Consider the following 20,638-nt stretch of genomic DNA (forward strand, 5'->3'; position numbering starts at 1 on the left):
TCCGCTCCCAATGTTGTGACCTTCACTACTATAATTTCTAGTTTATTGGACACTGCAAGAGTTGATGAAGCTGTTGAGTTGCTCCATAAAGTAATGCCTGAAAATGGTGTAAGACCGAGTGTTGCGACATATAATGCTTTTCTCCGAGGCCTATTCAAACTAAAGAGGCCAAATGATGCATTGAGGGCCTTCAATAATATGGCAAGTAATGGCATTACTGCAGATAGTACCACTTATACTGTTGTGGTAGATGGTCTATGTGAATCTAACCAAATAGATGAAGCAAAGAATTTTTGGCAGAATGTTATATGGCCTTCAGAGATTCATGATAATTTTGTTTATGCAGCAATTCTAAAAGGGTTCTGTCGCACCAATAACTTTAATGAAGCTTGTCATTTTTTGTATGAACTGGTAGATTCTGGGGTGTCTCCAAATATATTTAGTTATAATATTGTGATCAATTGTGCTTGCAATCTAGGTTTGAAAAGGGAGGCTTACCATATTGTTAGAGAGATGAAAAGGAATAAACTCACACCTGATTGTGTGACATGGAGGATTCTTGACAAGCTACATGGCAAAGTGAGGACGCACAATCATTTTGAAGATCGAAATTTGTCAGCACTCTATGACAGAGCTTCACTTGGTACTTGATGGATGGTGCTGCCATTTTTTAGACCTTGGTGGGATTGATACCGTCTTGAATTGATGTATGTTGCATGCTTCAATCCTACATTTGTGCCTTTGGACAAGTAATTATTTTTAAATAAAGAAAGCTACATATCATTTACATAATTCAGCATCTCCAAGCCATAAAGTTCATTTTGTTTGTTTTCACTTGTTCTTTAACAAAATTCTTAAAGCATAGAATACTGAAAATGAAAACAGAAACCAAACAATACCGGGCTCCCTTTGCAAGAGCATCTGATGCAGGTTGTGGCCTCCCACACTCAATGTACAATTCCGACGCCCTTTCGAGAGAAGCTCACAACTTCTCTCCAGTTTCTGAGTTCCTTTGCCATATTAGCAGCTGATTCCATGTGCTTAGCTGCATCCCAAGGGCTGGTTTACTTGTCAAGGACACAGAAACACAGAATCCTTTCACAGTGATTATAGAACAACCAGTTATAAATAAGGATACGAAGCAAGCATCTCTTGTCCCTTGGAAGCTTTCTCATATGCTGCTTTTGATCTCTCATAATCCTTGGCAACTCTAAATCGATTAGCTGCCAAAATTAAAGAGTTACATGCTTTAATTTTCATACATCTCTATCTATATTATCAGAATTTAAGGTATGAATAAATAATGTTGTTTTACCAGCCTGTTCATAAAGGGAAGTAGCACTACTCCAATCTGCAGCCTAAAATACTACAAATTTTAAGGACATCCTATCAGACTAGCCACGAAAAAATTTAAATAAATAAAATACCAAAAATAGTAATAAAGATTCAGCAGTCCATCATCCATATTTTACACAAGATTTAATTGGGGAAGGCTACAAAAGTAAGGAGACAGGGAAACAGATTATCAGCAAAACATTTGCTATGCAGCCGAAAAACTGGAGAACATACAGAGTTAGAAATAAAGAGCATCCAGTCAATTATCAAAGCCTCATGAAAGATGAAATGCTAGAAAAAATAATTAAGAGTGAATTCAAAATCGAAATCGAAAATATTATTGAGAGAGGATGTAATTAGAATAATTAGCATATAACAATCATTGAAGTAATCAAAACAAGAGGATGTGAAATTAGTTACAGATCTAAAAGTGAGAAGTTAGAACACAAATTGAGAAACAGATCGAGGAGGCAAAGGCACGTTAATGGATAAGGAGAAGCTACCAGAGCAAAAGCTCCAGGAAGGAGGAGAATCTCGCAGGAGCAAAAAACGGCGTTTTGCACGGCGGCAGATTAGACTTTTTCATATTATTTCCATTTCTTAATTGAAAAATTGAAACTTCGAGAAGAAAGAAACTAAATTGAGAGATACCTGAATTGAACTACCGAACTAAAGCAGAGAGCCAGAGTGAGTCCAGACAAGAGAAGAAATGTTGCTTCGACTTCGAGCAGACACGGAAGCAAGACACGGCGAGATCACCCACCAACGAACGCGAGACATGGGGAGGAGCAGAGCAGTAGCGACGGCGCACGGTGAGAAGCAGAGAACCAACGACTTTGCGCGATGATCAGAGATAGGGACCACAGAGGGAGAGGAATAGAGAACCAGCGACTTGGTAGAAGGAGGCAAGAACCCTACCAGAGCCAAATGTCTCGTCTCTTTTGAAACTGATTAAAAGAAAAAGGAAGAATGTGTAAAATGAAAAAATACAAGGGTAAATGTTTAATTATAAATTCTTCCAAAAATACAAAAACGGAGTGCTATTTATAAATATTTTTATGATGGTTAATGTTACTCCCACATAAAAGTAGGAGTAACGAATCCGTAGCCGTAATTTTATAGCTTATTATTATTTTCATAGTTAATTATAACAAGTTCTTGACCTCAATAAAGGAGAAGAGAGTTCTAATAGAAATAAAAATAAAAAATAAAAAACAGCAATAAAATATACATTGACACACATTTTATATTTATTTTTTTTTTCACCTACCATATCATACACAATATTAGTGATTAGATTTGTAAAATCAACATTTAATATTGAAAAGTATTTGTTATCATCGTTATTTTAATATTCATTCTCTTTTATAAAAAAATTTATCTTTTGAGTTATTTATCCAAACGCTACAATTTTAAAATAAGTACTTTTATAACTAAAAATCCAAACACAAAATAACTTATTTATAAGCTGCTATTAATAAAATTTCTTATATTTTAATCTCATTTTCTAAAAAAACTTATTTAAATTATTTACCAATTGGGCTTGAAACATAAATCTAAAGTTACTATCGAGGGAGAAGAAGAGAACAGCCACCAGACACATGCACGATGCGTGTCCCATGGTACCCAAATCTAAGGCTCAGATTAAATTATGAGAGTTTGATTTCTTGTAATTCAAATCTAGTCATTCGATTGTTGAACGCGTGTCCCATGGAACCAAAAACATGAGGCTCCTATTTGTTGGGATGAAGCTGTCCTCCAGACTGGTTAACACACCAAGTTTCAATGGTTAAAATACTATTGTGCTGTCAATATCAAAATTAAAAAATACAAAAAGAAAATTTAAATGTTTGTTATGATACAATGTAAAATGTATCTAATGTTTAAAAAATATACATTACGACACCGTAAATATTTAGTCATATTTCAAGAATGAGACCTAAAAGGGTTAATCACTATGATGAGCAAAAAGTAGAGTTCATGGATATCAGCGCGTCGGATCGTTCAAGTAATATTACGGTGAGTGGATATCATTTTCACGAGAATTAACAGAATTGAGCACGCAAATATAAAATTATACTAATTAGATCAATAAAACTTAGAACTGTTGAGTGCTGAAATCTTGAAGACTTGTTAGAAGAGTAAAATCTTGAAGAAACTTGAAGACTAGGGTTTTAACTTGCTTGAGACAGTACATGTGATTGTTAGAGGAAAATATATATGATGGAGAAGTCAAGGGTTTTGGAGAGGCTTAAGTCTTCAGAAGAATTAAACTTAGTTTTCTCTGTTCAAAGCAAGCAAGGATCGTTCACGACGAATCTTAATTAACCAATTTTCAATTCCTTGACTCCTCAGTTTTTCCTTAGTTAATCAAAAGCCAATGTCTTGGTTAGTTGATTAACCCAAGTTAAGTACAAAAATTGATTCAATTCCATATAAGATTCAAGAATAGTCCTTAAGTCGGATTATATGTCATGTAACCAAGCTAGTTCTGTCCAATTGAATCTTATATGAAAACACAATTTTCGAAAATCGTCCTAATCTGAATTATATGTCATGTATTCAAGAGTAGGGTAAAAAAAAGTCATTTGCTGTGTCGCACACTTTTAAAACGCTATGTCTAGTCAATTTAGAAAGAGTTTTCAAGTACAATTTGGATATATGCTTTGTCGAATCAGTAAGTGAATTCAAAACAGGATTAGCAACCATTCAACACTACTAATTCTTTAAGGATGAAGAATGAAATACTCAATCATAAACAGATCAATGCAAGCTTTAAAATAGAAAGAAACTTAGATTAATAATTCATAGAAACAAAAACAAAGCCCCTAACCCTTTGACAAAGAATTAGTGATTCATGAAGAATGCAAAAACACAAAGATGAAAAATCTGCGGAGAAAGCTCGATGCCTCCTTTGTGAATGTAATTCACTTGTTATACCTAGGTTTTTCTAATTTAAATTCAAATTATAATTTTATCTTAATAAGAATAATTAAGATCATCTCTAATTAATTTAAATCTTAAATGTCAAAATAGAATTAAAAGAAATTCAGAACTAATTAATTACAAAATCTTCTTTAATCTTCAAAATTAAAATAAAATCTTTAAGGTTAGACTTGTGATGAGTCAACATCAGACAAGACAAATTTAGGCTAGTGTGGCACACCCATGACTCCTTGTGGCACACCTAAATTGGACAATACTCCCAGGGCTTGAAATTGGGTTAGGGTGTGGCACGCCCACTGCTCTCCCGTGGCACGCCCTTGCCTGATTCCATAGGGCATGGCATGCTCTTGTGCTCTTTTTCATGGGCATGACACTCCCCTCTTTCTTGTGTTAGAGCATGGCATGCATGGTGCCTGGCATGGCATATTGGGTGACTTCTCCTGAGGGCATGGCACGACTGGACTTGATGATGCTGGGGCGTGGCACACCCTCTTTCCTCTCCTCCAAGGCATGGCACTCCCTGTTCTATGCTTCTTTGTATGGCTTGATCCTTGTATTATTGGCTCGTGGTTCTTCATGCTAAACTTGCTCCTTGATTAACCTTTAATTTGCCACTTGATTTACCTGTCTTTTAATCATAATTCCTTAAAAATACTTAGCAAATATCTTAGTAGTACAAAACACTTAAAAGTGACAAGATTATAAGATAAGACTGTAATTAAACCAAAGAAAACAATGAATGAAAGTAAGAAAAACAACTAATGATGTGAGCACATCACAATGCCAAACTTAAAACTTTGCTTGCCCTCAAGCAAAAGGAAAAGGAAAGAAAATAATTGAATGGAAGAGAATTGAATCTTCTTGAAGTTCATGTTCTTCTTGAGGGTGGGGTTTAGCAAACCATGTGATTATAAATAGATTCTCTTCTTTCTTAATGAATATTGAAGTCTTGAGAGTAAGGAATCCTTTAGAACTGAAGCTTGGATGATAATATGAGATTTCTTTCCTTTAGCTTTGATTGATTCTTGAATTCTTTATTTATAATAGAGAGAGCCTTTTGGTTGACAACTCTAAGTGTTCCGTCTCAAGACAACTCTTGATAGTGGACTTTTGATCAATAATCCCGGGCTAGTTGATCCAAGTTACCGGGTGATAAAGCACTCCACATATCTAGTTACCCAAGCCTCTCCTTGACACGGTCGCACCACAAGCATATAGCTAAAGACTTTAAATTCCCAGACATCGATGTCTAGAGTCTCTTTGGGCTTCTAAATATTTTGTCTCAAGGAAATTCTTAATTGTGGGCTTTGGATCGATAATTCCGGATCAGTTGGCCCATGTTACCGGGTGACGAAGCACCCCTCGGATCTAATTACCGGAGCCCTATCCTTGGACAATCAATACCACAAACACATAACTAGGCTCTTTAACCATTGATACTCAGAGATTTGCAACTTTGATTTTCTTTTGATCTTTTCATTTTTCTTTTTTTTTTCTTTGCTATTTAACCAGTGAACCGCCAAAACTGACCAGCTTTTTCTAGGATTTTTGGTTCGGGTATATAAGCTCTAACGCGTCATTCCCACGCCACCCCCACCTATTTCTCTCATCTTTGAGAATCAGAAACCTTACCCTAACCTAAACCCAGCCTCCAGCCCACCATCATAATCTCCCATGGCCAAACTCTTCTTTTCCGGTAGATGGTGCTTTCGCTGCCGGCGGGAATCATGGGTGCCATCGCGCTCTTCTCATCGCCAATCCCTTCTCATCTTTCCTCTTCTCGTCACTGTCGCACGAAGGAAGCGTTGGCCCCGTGGCATCACTATTGCGAAGGTTGCCCGGTCGATCGTCATCTCTTCAAGCGTGCGCTCTCTCTCACACACTCTTTCTGTGTCTAAGCTTCGAGCTTTCTCGCTCTCTGTTCGAGTTCACTTCCCTTGTTCCGTTGTCATCAGCCTGTCACCTCTCATTCCTCCCTCACCGTCACTTTCCTTCCTCTTTTGCTGCCGGTAAGCGCTGATGCTTTAATTAATATTGGTTGGTTTGTACATTTGTTAATAATACCGATTTTGGGTTTTGGGTTCTTTGATTTCTGATTCTGAGTCTACTATGTTCCCTTCCCTTTTTTATGTGTAGTGTGTTTTCCACTTTTTTCTCCCTAGCACAATAGCATGAAAACTAGAGTAAATGAATGGAACACAAGCACAATAATGCAAACACAAATGTGATGAGGGTGATGGCGAACAAGTGATCGTGTTGACAACCTTACACACACATGTGCAATATCCACATAGAAGTACAGAGCATATGTGTTAATATATAGAACCTCAAATGAAATGGTAGATTGTACAAGATATACACATACATCATTGTTATCAATAACATGTTGACAATTTGGACAAGTTCTAGTAAGATTGCTTTTCTATAAAACTTTCCCACTTGCTCCAGATGCACTCTTTATTTTGGTTGCAATTCTACTTTTTGTCAGTCAATAGTCATGTATATATGTTTAACAGGATTTTGTGAAAGTTGAAAACTTATTTGTTAACGATTTTTTGATAGTAGAACATTATGTGTTTGTCACTATGTGCGCTTTGATTATTTTGAGTTATGAATTTTGATGTTTGAAATTGTTTGTGAACTTCTAATATTAAATTATAGATAATTTATTATGTGAAATTGTGAAATTTTGAATTTTATTAAGTTAGAAATTATTGAATTTATATATTTATATACATAGGTTTTCTAATTTTTTTTTAATATTTAATTAAATCGGTTGAATCCCGGTTGAATTTTGGTCGAATCAGTGAACCATTAAACCAGTGACCTTACCGGTTTATTGATCGGTTTGGTTTTCGTAACTTTGAGAAAACCGCTGCTAGTGTTAGGGTTATAACTTTATTGGGTAAGAAACTCAAAATCATTAAAAGGCATATCTATATTTTTTAAATTTTTATTTTTTATTTAATTAATATGTGGTCGGGTCCACAAGTTGGTTCGGATTCCGAACTCCATAACCGTTACCCGAACTAATTACTAGAGAGAGGCATTGGTTTGATTCGGACCGAATCCGATTACCTGTTAGTTCTAGAACCAATTTAATTAGTTTGGTTCAGATTCGGATAGATAATAAGATACCCACTATCCGTACTCAACCCTACTATACATACAATATAGCTTAATATATTTAATTAGTTCTTCCAAAGATGTCCGATTAAAATAACTGAGGACAAAAAGGACACATACAAGGACAGTGTCTACTTTAGTACCGGGTATTACTATTTACTACTACCATAGATAAGCCAATAGTGGCTCATAAATCGGAATAAAGTTGCTTACAATGTTCAAATCAACGAGGTGTTTTGGCCTTTTGGGGGTTTGGGACAAGTATTAACTCCATTTCAGTAAAAAGGATCATATCCAGCTATAAGCCCGTACTTGATTTGTTCTGAACTTGTTATTATAATTAGAGTTAAGTACGATTTTGGTTCTCAACATAGAGATCGAAAATCGATTTTGTCTCTGACCTTTTTTTGCTACAAAATGATCTCCAAAATTTCAGTTTATTTTAAAATTATCCTTTTTTACCAATTTTATTTTTTTTATTACTAAATTACCCTTCATTAAAAAATTATAAAAAATTATAAAATAAAAAAAGAAAGAAAACAAAAGGGAAGGGGAAGGGGGAATCACGCAGAGGGTGGGGGCAGGGAAGAAGAAGGGGGAAGGAGAAGGGGGGAGGACATGCCAGCGAAACCACCGAAACCACCGTCCACCACCGCTACAGCTCCTCTCCGTCGTCGCACCAGTACAACTGCAGTTCGCTGGCGTCACCGCTGACTTGGATTCACATCACTGCAAGTAGAGAAAGAGAGAAAGAGAAGCGGAGAGGAAGAGAAGAGAAGCACGAAGGCGCTGATGAAGACCGTGTCCAGCCACGTCCTGCTGTCGTCCTCATCGCGAACCGCCGTCATCAGTCGCGCTCGAGCCCTGTCCCGTCGCCGCCATTGGAGTGAGGTCCCGTCGCTATCGAGCCCTGTTGTTGCTTCTGCTTTTCTGCTTATGCTTTCTGCCTTCTGCTTCTATTTCTGTTTTTATTTTTGCTTTTGTTGTTGCTTCATCATTGTTGATTCACCATTATTGATTCACCCTTCACAATTGTTGTTGTTAATTTATTATTGGTGATACTGCTTCTGATTATAGTAAATTAGTAATTGCTTCTGATTATAGTAATTGCACGATGATGATTTTGTTGTTTTCTGAGTTCTGAGTTCTGCATCTGGGTTCTTGTTTTTCTGGTTCTTGTTTTTCTTGGTTCTTGACGATGATGATAATGATTTTCTAGTGTTTCTTTTGATGATGATGTTTTTGGATTTTTCTTCTTCTGGGTTTTTGTTGTTGTTGATCTTCTGATTTCATTATCTTCTGGGTTCTTGGTTTTGTTGTTGTCCTTTTGCTAATTTCATTATCCAATTATTGTTATTGTTGTTGTTGTGCTTCTGGTTGATTGTTTTATTGGTGTTGCTTCTGCTTCTGCTCCAACGTCTGGTTTAGCTTCTGGTTCTGCGTTAGTTGATTTTGGGAAGAAGGGGGAATGACATTTTTGTCCGAAGGACGATTTTAAAACTAAGTTAAATCTTTGGAATTATTTTGTAGTGAAAAAAGGTCGAGGACGAAAAAAATTTTCAACCCTTATTTTAAGGACCAAAATCGTACTTAATCCTTATAATTATAAAGGTAATTTGTTGTTCTAAACTTTTGGCTATTGTTGATTTATTCTCTTTGTTTAGTTCTGATGCTCTTAGCTCTGATACTCTTATAAAATTATTCCCGATAATTGAATCTTCAAATGTCAGGAACTTATAAGATATTATCAAATATATTTTTATTTCAGCGCAAATAGATATTTTTTAAAAATTATTTTTTATTCAGCTTTTAGAGTAAAAAAAAAATAAAAAAAAATAACTTTCATTTTATATTAATTGTAAAAGTAGGTATAAAAAATTTAAAATAATATATTATTAAATTTAAAGGTTGACCAAAAGTTAAAATTTAAATGAAAAATAACATTTTCGTTTTTCTATTTATTGTTGTTTTTTTTTTTTTTGGTCAGGTATTTTTTGTTGTTAAACTCGCCAATTAATTCGTAAACTTGGACAGATATTAGTTTTTGAATAAATTCAGATAGACTCCGATGGACTTGCTTAAACACGACCAAAATTGGCGTTGAGTTTGCATTGGACGCCGCCCGTCTTGGCTAAAAACGAGGTCGTTTTGGCCCCAAAAAAAAAAAAAACAAGAGAGATTAACGTTACCCACTTACCCTATACCAAAAAAAAAAAAAAAAAACGTTACCCACTTACCCTAATTGGCTCGGTCACACCTTTCTCTCACTCTCCCCGTTCTCTCACTCTCACTTACTCTCTCAGTGTTCTGACCTCTGCCGTCTGCCGTTCGTCGCCGTTCTCCGCCGGTCGCCTGCGTTCTCCTTCGTCTGCTCGGCTTCGCGCACAGACGCACGTCGCTCTCTACTCTCTGCTTTGCCTCTCCTTACTTTCGCATTCTCGCTCTCTGTTCTGCTTTGATGCACGTCGAATCTCTGCCGTCCGCCGCGCTGCCGTCGTTCGTTCGTCCATAGCCGCACACGTCCAGACGTCCCTGCACGACTGCGCCGTTTCCCTGCCTGCACAACTGCGCTGCTTCTCCGCTCCATTCAGGTATGGTTTTTAAAAACAATTTCATAGTTGTTACTTGAGTTTCTTGCTGACTTACTGCATTTTTAGTTGTTAGTTGTTACTGACTTAAATTTTTTAGTTGTTCTGTGATAGTCTGAACTCTGCTTGTCTGAATTCTGATAATTGTTAATTCATTTTTCATAATTGTAATTTGCAAGGGAAAAAAGGTTGAATTTATTTTAGTTCTGTTGGAGAATGATGTTGATTCATGTCACTGAAAGCTATTGCAGTTGCAATTTTAGCAAATTACAGTGTTACTGTATGTGTTCTAGAACTTGTTATAATTGTAGTACTATTTTAACTTATTATGTGTTTTGAGGTTGAAATTGTTAATTTTGAATGCCTATATTTGCGTAAATATATTATATATTATATACATATTTTTTAAAAAAATCATAATAGGTAAACTTGTATGAGTCTATGAGTCGAGTCTACGTCAGTTCCACGAGTATATTTAGACTCGCGTGTTTGATAACCTTGCTTATATCAACCCTTGGAAAAAGAATATCAAAGCTTGTATACGGTGTACTGGTTCTTTCTATTTTTTTATTTTTTTTATTTTATTATTTTCCTGAAGGAGAAAATTGATTTAGGTTGCTTGGTGAAGTTTCTGTTATGAATTTCTACTTCCTGATATGTTTCTAATTATCAATGTATTTGGACTTGAAATATCAGTAGTGGTTCTACAATCAATTTCGATTAGATCTATGTAGGGATTGGCTTCATATTGGCATACTTGGGGAACTTTTACCCCGTGAAGATTAAAGAATGCTCTGCTTGATAAAAGGCATACACTGAGTTTGAATTCGTAGTAAAATCTGTAAAGAATGATTAAAGGCCCGGTTTTCACCCGGTATAATTGTGGCTATAAAGTGTTTAGGTTTCATTGTATCTCGGACCAGGTTAGGGTCTAAAAAATAGGCCTGGTAGGCTGGTACATATTTAGGGCCGGGCCTGCCTGGGTTAGGACAAACCCGGTTTTACCCGGCCCATATACACCCTTGGCCTAATCTAGGTAAGTCCCATCTAATGTCTCTATCTTTGTAATATTTCCCTTCATGACTACTAGTCCAATAAATCTTTTTGCTACTGATATTTCCTCCACTCTATTTGTAAATCCCGTTAACCTTGTCAGCCTTAGTTGCTGCAGTTCCCTGTACTTAGTTGCTTACTTTAAGTATGAAAACTTTGTCCTTGAACCCCAATATGAATAACTCTTAGGATCAATCTGCATCCAAAATAGTGATGAACATATATCAGTTAATTAGTTAAGAGATACTGCAAAAAAGCAATAGTATGATACGATTCATTAATTAACTGATTAACCTACCGTAAAAGAAAGTTGCTCCAAGGCAGGGCATAATTTCAAGGAGGAGACTAAGGCATTGATGCTCTTCAGCTCTTTTCATCCTTATGGCTTCTTGGCCAACACTGCTCCTTTAATTCGTAGAGTATGAAGTTACCACTTGAAGGAGAAGTTGATGGCCATATAAGTGCCCACAATAAAACCATTTGGACTTAAAAAAGTTGGTTTTATTTGACTAACATCACCTTAATGCTGGATTACTGAGTATGGTTCAGTGGTTCAGAAATTGGGTTTTCTCAATTCCTGAAATTAAGGAATTGTTCTTTCATTTTAGTTGAATTGTTCTTGCAATTGTAGCCTTTTAAGTTTTAGCATGCATGATTAGTAACTTTCATTGATAAATCTGAAATTTTGCAGATCTACAGTAAGAAAAATTGGACAGCTGTAGACATATACTCACCATTGAGAAAAGATGTCAGGTGGGTTAACCTGGAGGCACCATGCCGTAATTCAAGCTTTGTTGTCACGAGGTCCACTCAAAGAGAACGATTTGCACTCGATGTTCAAGGAACTCACTAAGAAAAGCCCAGGTTTTGTTTTTTAAAATTTTATAGTTTACATTAAAGTTTGTAGGTTTTGACATCCAAATTTTAAGCTTTCTGTATTTTGGCATGGTTAATGCTTAATCTTTATGTTTAAAAAAAAAACGGGGGGGGGGGGGGGGGGGGGGGGGGGTTGGGGGGAGGATATTGTATAAATCAAACATGGTTTTTGAAGCTAAGTTCTAAACTTATGATCCAGTCTAGTGTGGTATGATGAACACTAAGAATGAAGTTGAGAGTTTTTAAATAATGACTGTAACGAACCATCTCTACCAAAAGCTCAAGTGTTGGGTAAAGGCATGAATGTTTTATATCTATTATCTAGCATGTGAACTCAAATTAGAGTTTCTGTTTGGCTAGAGTGTGGAAAATTCATGCTGAAATTTAACTTCTATTTAGAAGAATGAGAGATCAAGAATCAAACTTTAGACTTCTTGATCATAGAGCCTTTGATAGGTTATCATGAATAATCTCTCACCAAAAGCTCAAGTAGATGGAAGAAAAGGGCTGAAATGGTTTTGTATCTTCCAACTAGAAAGGGTTCCTCTTGTGATTAATTTTTTCATTTTTTGATTTGTAGTTTGGAATATTTGCATTTCATGTGTATTTGTTAACTTGTTTTTTTCTCATGACCTTAATGGCAATTACCTTGGTGTAGGCACTGATCGGAAGCTATTTGATGAGTTTATTCTGAAGATAAATATGGAACTTACTTTTGTTAATTTTGAGTTGCGTGCCTGCATAGATCAATATGATGGCCAAATCTATTATGGTGTGGTCAATACAGTCTCTGACGAACAATCAAAGCTTGGAACGAAGTATACAATCCCTGAAATTGCTTTTTATAAGGCTCTTGTAAGTTTAGCTGTACTTGCAAGTGTTTCTCCAATCTCTATTTGTGTGTGCTATGTAGAACAAGTACTAGGTTCTGTAAATATCTTTGCATGAGATGTTGAATATTTGTGTGTAGCACTTGTGTGAATATCAAAAATCATTGGTACAGTGTGTAATTCATTTGAAGTGAGAGTAATATGTATGTATTTAGGATTGATATATGTGGGAAAGATTGAAATCTAATGATTAAGGATTGAAATTTGTTTGAGTCTAGGTTGCTTTTGTTAGACCTGGTCACATGGAATAGTGGGGTAATCAAATCATATATTATATATAATGTATCATAAACAGGATGTCTTTGTGTGAGATCGGAGAAGTAAGAAATTAGCTAGAAATTTTCCTTTGTAGCATCCAGAAACTGCAAATACCTTACACCATCCTATATTATCCCTCATTGGTTACTTAATCCTTGAATTCAGGGACCTTCTAGATCCCAAGGTAAGGATTTAATAATAACTAATTTGATTCAGACCTCGCACTTGATGTATGAACCATATCGGTTGAATACTGAGAAGAGAGATGGGAGAGTGATATGAATATTATTTATTTATTTATTTTGGTAAATTAATGGGGATAATTATTATTTTGCTATTCAATGACAAACAACAGATGGAAGTGATAGCACAAGATGCCATGGCAAGTGGTGTTGTATCTAGCATTGATGCTCTGAATCTTCGTTTGGACAGTCAGGTTACAAATAGATACCTACACTTTTTGCTCATAAAAAATTGGATCTGTTTACATTTATAGCTGTAAATGCTTGAGATGTACAAATATGTTGGAAATTTAGAAATGTCTATACTGTATCTTATAGTATCACATAATGTCTCATATCATATCTTAAAATATTACATTATCTAAGTTTATCTCTTAGATTCATGTTTATATTTCCTTATACTTCAGATTTGTTTCTTCATCTAAATAAGATTTGGTTTTGTAATATTATTATAAATAGGGAATAGTGCTTTGTATTTTGTTTTTGTATCATAGCACAGCATACTCAAGAATACCACACCTATATATTTTTATACTACTGATAGTCTTAATTTTCTCTTCTATTTTTCCTTTACTGCCTAAAGTCCATAATCTCAATATGGTATAAGAGTGGTGCTATCTTTTGTGGTTTATGTGACTATTATGCTAGAGTTTCATACAAATTGAACCTCTTCTATTTTTTCTTCAGTGTTTCTCCTGTATTTGGCTACCCAATATTTTTCTTGTGGCTTGTCTTCTATTACATTTCTTTTTTGGTCTGTCTTTGTTATTTTTGGTGCTCTTTTTGTGTTAGAGCTATGATTCTCGTACGTTATATAATTATAAATAGCGATTGGACCTTTGCATTTTGTATCAACACCTCATCACATTAGAATAGTCGCACCCATATATTTTCATATTAATCAGCCCTTGTCATCTTTTTTTCTTCCTTTCCTACATGTAGCTCAATCTGAACATGATCAATCAATGATAAACATCACTAATTTATCATTAAATTGGATAGTGAGAATACAGTTAACAAATTGTGGGACATTATCCCCAATTTTCATCTTTCAAATATTGTTTGGTCTCATCCCACTAATTCGACTCCACTTTCATTGTCATGCTTTACTTGACTGTGAAGCCCTTCTCAATTAACACACATGAATTTATTTCACCATTCTCTCCCTGCATCAACTAGGCCTATCACATTAAGTAAATGTATGCATTAACTGAGGCACTAGCTCTTTGATGTGGACAATCCAACATGTCATGGCATGGGGGTTCGACTATATTTTTATGTTGGTTGTCGAAGACCTAATACAACCCTCCTCCTTTATCCGGGCTTGGGACCGGTTATGTACCGCAAGTGTAACATAGATTAAAATGGTTTAGATTAAAAAATGACCTTGTTACAATCCTATTATTATTTGTAAATCATTTTGTGGCACCTCTATGAAATTGGGCATATCTTGCCGTCCTATCATAAAGAACATAACATATTCTTTATAGATCAAATAACACAATTCAAACTCCTTCCTCTATTAGAGCCTTTAATGAACTTGTTTCTGTGCCATATCTTTTGACTTGTCTAAACATTGAAGGCCATCAAGTTTTCTGGTTTCTTTATTTGACTTTTCACTAAACCGCTACAATAGCAATATAGTCTTAATGGAATTTAGCAAAATAGGTTATTTGATGGCAAGTCTTTTTGTCGTAATTCACTGCCAGTAACTTATTTTTCATAGCATCATTAATGATGTACCTTTGTCCTCTAAATAATTGTTAGTCTCACTGTTTCTAGTTCTTTGGTGGCTGAAATTATTTTTGTCGTGAAGGATTTCAAGCCACCATAGATGCCACAACACGGTGATTATTGAACATCTAATAACTGAGGCTACCTCCGTCACAACAATTTACACGCTAGTCCCAAGAGGCCAAGATACAAAACTTAGTATATCTTATTTGAACACAACTGCAAAGAACTAGTTTTTCAGTGAGGGATCCGTCATTTTTCAATACTAATTCTGTGTGCACTTCCAAGCATAAAAATTTCTGTCAGATAATGGAGTTTGTGTGCCGAGATTATATTGTACCACTTCCTGGGTAGTTGCATTCAATCTATGAAAAAGGTCTCACATTTTTGCACTAGCATCAATGCATACTGGTACTGTGGTAGAAGGGACTTCTATTTGCTGATTTTTTTTTTGTGTTATATTTTTTTAAAAACTTTTGTGCTTCAGTATTGAAGGACTTTTTCACTGTGAATATCAATATAAGTGTGTTTACATACCAGCTTCGTATCAATTGTAAATGTTGACTATGGCGATAACATTAAGTTGTCTTTCTATAGGTTTCGATCGCGATAGATCCACAATCCCAAGGAAGCCAATCCAATATCCCACATCCATTGAAAACTTTCACAAAAATTCAGAAGGAAAAGGCACTAGATGACCTTGTGAGGGATAGGTGGCTTCATGTGACTGAAGATGGTCATATCAAACTTGGAGTGAAGTCATTTCTTGATCTTCGCAGTTGGTTTCGGAATAATGACATTCCATCATGTCAAGTTTGCAATGAAGCTGGTGTAAAGGTTATCCTGTTTGTGACAGTTCCTTCTTTTTCTGTCATTGGTTTTGATTGTGTTGCATTGGCATTTGACTTTCTGCTTATCCTTTTTCTGGAATCTATGCATTGTAAATTTTAAGTGGGAATTCCAAAAGAAGAAATCTTGATAAAATTATAATTTGGTTAGAAACAATCAAGTGGTTCATTAAATTGATAAGTGTTGTGTGCTTATTTTATTGTTGAAAACTATTTGAGTACCGTTTGGGCAAGTTGAGTTATACAGTTATAATTTCTTCTACATGGTGATGCTGTCTGAATTGTATTACCAATACGGAGATATATATTTCTGATCCATCCTGTTTGAACCACTGATAAGATCCCAAGACAATAGTAGCTAGACATGTTATGTAGTAGAATTGTGGGAAGAAAAAAACAATAGAAATTGAAAATTTGAATTATATACTTAGCATCAATAATACTTGCAACACATATTATTTCTCTTTTGCGTCTGATTATTCATTAGTTAATATGACAGGCCGAGTTATGCCGAAACGAAAATTGTACAGTAAGAATTCATCACTACTGCCTCAAGCAACTTTTTTCCCGAAGAAAGGTATTATTTTCTTGTTGCAAGTTTATAATGTTCCCTTTTTTTTTTTTCAATTCATTTTGTTTATAAAATGAATATTTTTTGTTTTATCTTTACCACTAATTCATGTTTAGGTGGAAAAAGTTTGCCCAAGTTGTGGTACCTCATGGCCATATACAGTACCCAAGACAGAAGCTGTGGAAACTGAAGATGAGAATGAACCCGGAGGAAGCCGACAAGCTACTGGTTCTAGAAGAACCAGGCAAGCCGTGGCAACTGAAGTTGAGAATAAACCTCGAGGAAGCCAACAAGCTACTGGTTCTAGAAGAACCAGGCAAGCCGTGGCAACTGAAGATGGGCATGAACCTCGAGGAAGCAAACTACCAACTGGTTCTAGAAGAACGAGGCAAAGAACCAATACGAATTCTGGGGATGAAGCGGCTGAATCATGTGATGAGAATGTGCCAAATGAACGCACCGGAAGCCAACATGGTAATGAAATGACGCGCAAAAGGGGTAAAACTCATAGAAGTGGCGATGCAAATGTGGGAATATCTGCTGAATCTCAATCCCAATCTTTACCCGGCGTTCCTGGTACAAGGAGAGTAACCCGAAGCTCTTCTCGTCTCCAGTAAATCAACAATGGAATGTTAAGAGCACTGTATATTTTGGTGTTGACAGATGCTAACTTTGCTGAACCCAATGGATATATGAATAGGCACTGTGATGTAGTTCGTAGGGAGCATTTCAAAACCCAGCATTATTCTTAGAATGACCAGTAAATATTTATGCTGTTTATCATTTAGCCATGTAATGTGAACTTTTTCACATGATTTGGTTATGCATGTGTCCAAGAATAACTCCTTTTTCTTTTCAGTGTCGTAACAAAACTAACTAGTGGAATGAACAGGCCAGCTCAAAAACTATAGTGCCAGAGTCATGTTTGGAGGATTCCTTGATTCTGTGCTAATAAAGAAAATAATGTAGCCCAGCTCGGCATTCAGCAACCTTAATACAAGAGATGACAGGAGGACTAACACCACGTACGAATATATTCTTCAAGAACTAATCATTGAAAATTTTTTTCGGAATTAATTTGATACATGGGTGATCTTTGGAACTTAATTGACTATTAACTCTAGGAATTTTTTTGACTATTAACTTCAGTTATAATACGTTCTTTAGAATAGATATTTTTTTTTTTGGTAATTAACGGGGCCAAAGCCCAAAGAGACAGAATTACAATGCTATTTGCCGGGGTAAAGAAAAGTCAGACATTAAGATTGAAATGTTTCGAGCAAACCCAAAGAAAATAAAGATGGTCCAAACTCAAATGTTTCATAGGGCACACTATATACAACCCAATTAGCCTAATCCTCAGCAGTCAGCATATTTATTGTATCATATGAACCAGTCCGAGACAAAAAAGAGTTATAAGCACCAAAAACGATGAAAAAAGAAAACCCAACAAAGTATTATAAAAAACATTTATAACACACACACACACACACACACGAGAGATCCATTTATGGCAGGTATAGATTTTATTAGCTTACATCATTCTGTCCCAAAGAAAAGGGTTACATCAATGAACGGCTTTTTATCTCTTATAGGCACAATGAATTTTATCAAGCCAACCATTCTTAGGACCAAAAAGTACTGGAATTGGACCATCTTTTAATTAATTTCTGGGATACTCATAATTGTAATCTGGCCAATTTTATTGACGGCACCCCTATATGGAATAGACTATATAGCGTTACTGGAATTGGACCATTATACATAGTATTCTAACTAATCTGTTAATGTTCGGCCATGTAACGTTTCTCGATTGAAAATGTGCAACATGGCACTATTAATTAAGCTGAATTTAATGCCTTCTGCATTAGGTTTTGATAAATATAAAAACAAAAATATTGATATATTATTTGGGTGGGAAGAAGACAAGAAAACGTCGTCATTCTAGGTTAGTAAAATTATGTGGTCCATGTATGTATGTATGTATGTCATATATTGTTAGACGTAATAATCCAAAAATGGTCACCTGAAAGTGAAAATGCACCTAAGGCTACTCTTATAATTTGTTGGACCATTTACCATTATTCCCATTGGCGTACAAGGTCCTCCCCTAACTACAAAAATGACATACATGCATTCGTCATATTTGCATTCATTCCAAGGCAAAGTGTTTTTTTTTTAAGATTTAAACAAAAATTTATTATAAGTTTAATTATTTTTTAGTATATATAATTTTATTAAATTTACAATTAAGTCTCTATAATTTTTTCTTTCAATTAGGTCTCTATACTACTTTTAATTTTGTAATTAGGTCATTTTCGTGTCAAAAATATTAAAATTAACGGAATACTCTTCCCAAAAAATATGTGGTCAAAATCTCGAAGATTTAGTTAGGTTTTTAATTGTGAATACTTTTAATTTGTGAACGAAGAAATATTTTATTAATTCTAAATTTTTTTATACTAATAATGATCTAATTACAAAATTAAAAGCAATAAGATCCAATTAAAAAAAAATATAAAAATTTAATTACAAATTTGATGAAATTATAAGTATCAATATAATAATTAAACTTTATTGTATTCATATATGTGTAAATTGTGCAATATTCACCAATTTCTATTTTGTTAGGTGTTTAGTTGGTTTGGGGAACAAAACTAATCTGCATTATCTTATTGTCACCACCAGTCAAAATAAGAAAATTATATTTGCATGTATATCATTGGCAATGACAATAAGATAGAGCCAAATTAGTAGTATAGCAAATATCTACAATTCAACTACTTGACAACAATTTAACAATTTATTTATATCTAGTAATTTTTTAGAATGTACTTGCGAATAAGAATTTTTTTGAATTTAAATAAAATATCAATAATAAGTTTGGAAATCCAAATTTTGAGTTAACTATTTCAGAAATTATATTCATGAAAATTTATTTACACTTTTACAAACTTAAGATTCAAGATGAAATAATTTTATAAAAATCATTATAAATATCAGTTGATTCATTAATAATTAAAGATTCATGATTAAGACTTTTTATTATTATTTTTTTAAAATATCTCTTTATATCCCTAAAAAAATGGCATATATAGGGAATTAACAATAATGAAAAACTTTTTAATTTTTCAAGTAAAAAATTCTATGTTTGACACCTTTGTTAAACACTTTCTACTAAAGCCGGATTTATATGCACATCCAAATATTGAACTCTTAACCATTTTCAATTTTCCACTAATGCTGTTGATGCGTGATTGATGAGCGGATAATTTGTACGCTTTTTGGTATTGTTTTTAGTATGTTTTTAGTATCTTTTAGTTAGTTTTTATTATATTTTTATTAGTTTTTAGTTAAAATTCACTTTTCTGGACTTTACTATGAGTTTGTGTGTTTTTCTGTGATTTCAGGTATTTTCTGGCTGAAATTGAGGGATCTGAGCAAAAATCTGATTCAGAGACTAAAAAGGACTGCAGATGCTGTTGGATTCTGACCTCCCTGCACTCGAAGTGGATTTTCTGGAGCTACAGAAGCCCAATTGGCGCGCTCTCAACGGCATTGGAAAGTAGACATCCTGGGCTTTCCAGCAATATATGATAGTCCATACTTTGCCCAAGATTTGATGGCCCAAACCAGCGTTCAAAGTCACCTCAAGAAATCCTAGCGTTAAACGCTGGAACTGGCACCCAAATGGGAGTTAAACGCCCAAACTGGCATAAAAGCTGGCGTTTAACTCCAAGAAGAGTCTCTACACGAAATTGCTTCATTGCTCAGCCCAAGCACACACCAAGTGGGCCCGGAAGTGGATTTTTATGTCATTTACTCATCTCTGTACACCCTAGGCTACTAGTTTTCTATAAGTAGGACCTTTTGCTATTGTATTTTCATCTTTGGATTGTTTTTGATCCTTTGATCATCTTTGGACATCTAGTTCTTAGATCATTTGGGAGGCTGGCCATTCGGCCATGCCTAGACCTTGTTCTTATGTATTTTCAACGGTGGAGTTTCTACACACCATAGATTAAGGTGTGGAGCTCTGCTGTACCTCGAGTATTAATGCAATTACTATTGTTCTTCTATTCAATTCCGCTTGTTCTTTGTCCAAGATATCACTTGTTCTTCAACTTGATGAAGGTGATGATCCGTGACACTCATCATCATTCTCACTCAT

The 20,638-nt window shown here is 34.9% G+C and overlaps 1 protein-coding gene and 1 pseudogene across 1 annotated transcript; one reads left to right on the top strand and one right to left on the bottom strand.

The window, feature by feature from the left end:
• LOC130962729 (gamma-soluble NSF attachment protein-like) overlaps positions 1–9,994 on the bottom strand; it is a 56,420-nt pseudogene extending 46,426 nt beyond the window's left edge.
• Positions 9,667–17,325, top strand: LOC130962216 (uncharacterized). Its single transcript, XM_057888363.1, has 7 exons — positions 9,667–9,998; positions 11,740–11,912; positions 12,583–12,779; positions 13,428–13,508; positions 15,646–15,885; positions 16,396–16,473; positions 16,584–17,325. Exons 2-7 carry the CDS (start codon positions 11,795–11,797, stop codon positions 17,082–17,084), a joined length of 1,215 nt encoding a protein of 404 aa, XP_057744346.1. The 5' UTR covers positions 9,667–9,998; positions 11,740–11,794; the 3' UTR covers positions 17,085–17,325.
• Positions 17,326–20,638: the final 3,313 nt, after the last annotated feature.

Source organism: Arachis stenosperma, chromosome 2 (assembly GCF_014773155.1).
Source record: "Arachis stenosperma cultivar V10309 chromosome 2, arast.V10309.gnm1.PFL2, whole genome shotgun sequence".
Taxonomy (NCBI): Eukaryota; Viridiplantae; Streptophyta; class Magnoliopsida; order Fabales; family Fabaceae; genus Arachis; species Arachis stenosperma.

Bases quoted from the DNA above. Each gene is read 5' to 3' on its own strand.
- LOC130962216 (XM_057888363.1), top strand. From the start codon at position 11,795: ATGTCAGGTGGGTTAACCTGGAGGCACCATGCCGTAATTCAAGCTTTG. The intron at 11,913-12,582 runs GTTTTGTTTTTT...ACCTTGGTGTAG, and splicing joins ACTCACTAAGAAAAGCCCAG to GCACTGATCGGAAGCTATTT. The intron at 13,509-15,645 runs GTTACAAATAGA...GTCTTTCTATAG, and splicing joins ATCTTCGTTTGGACAGTCAG to GTTTCGATCGCGATAGATCC.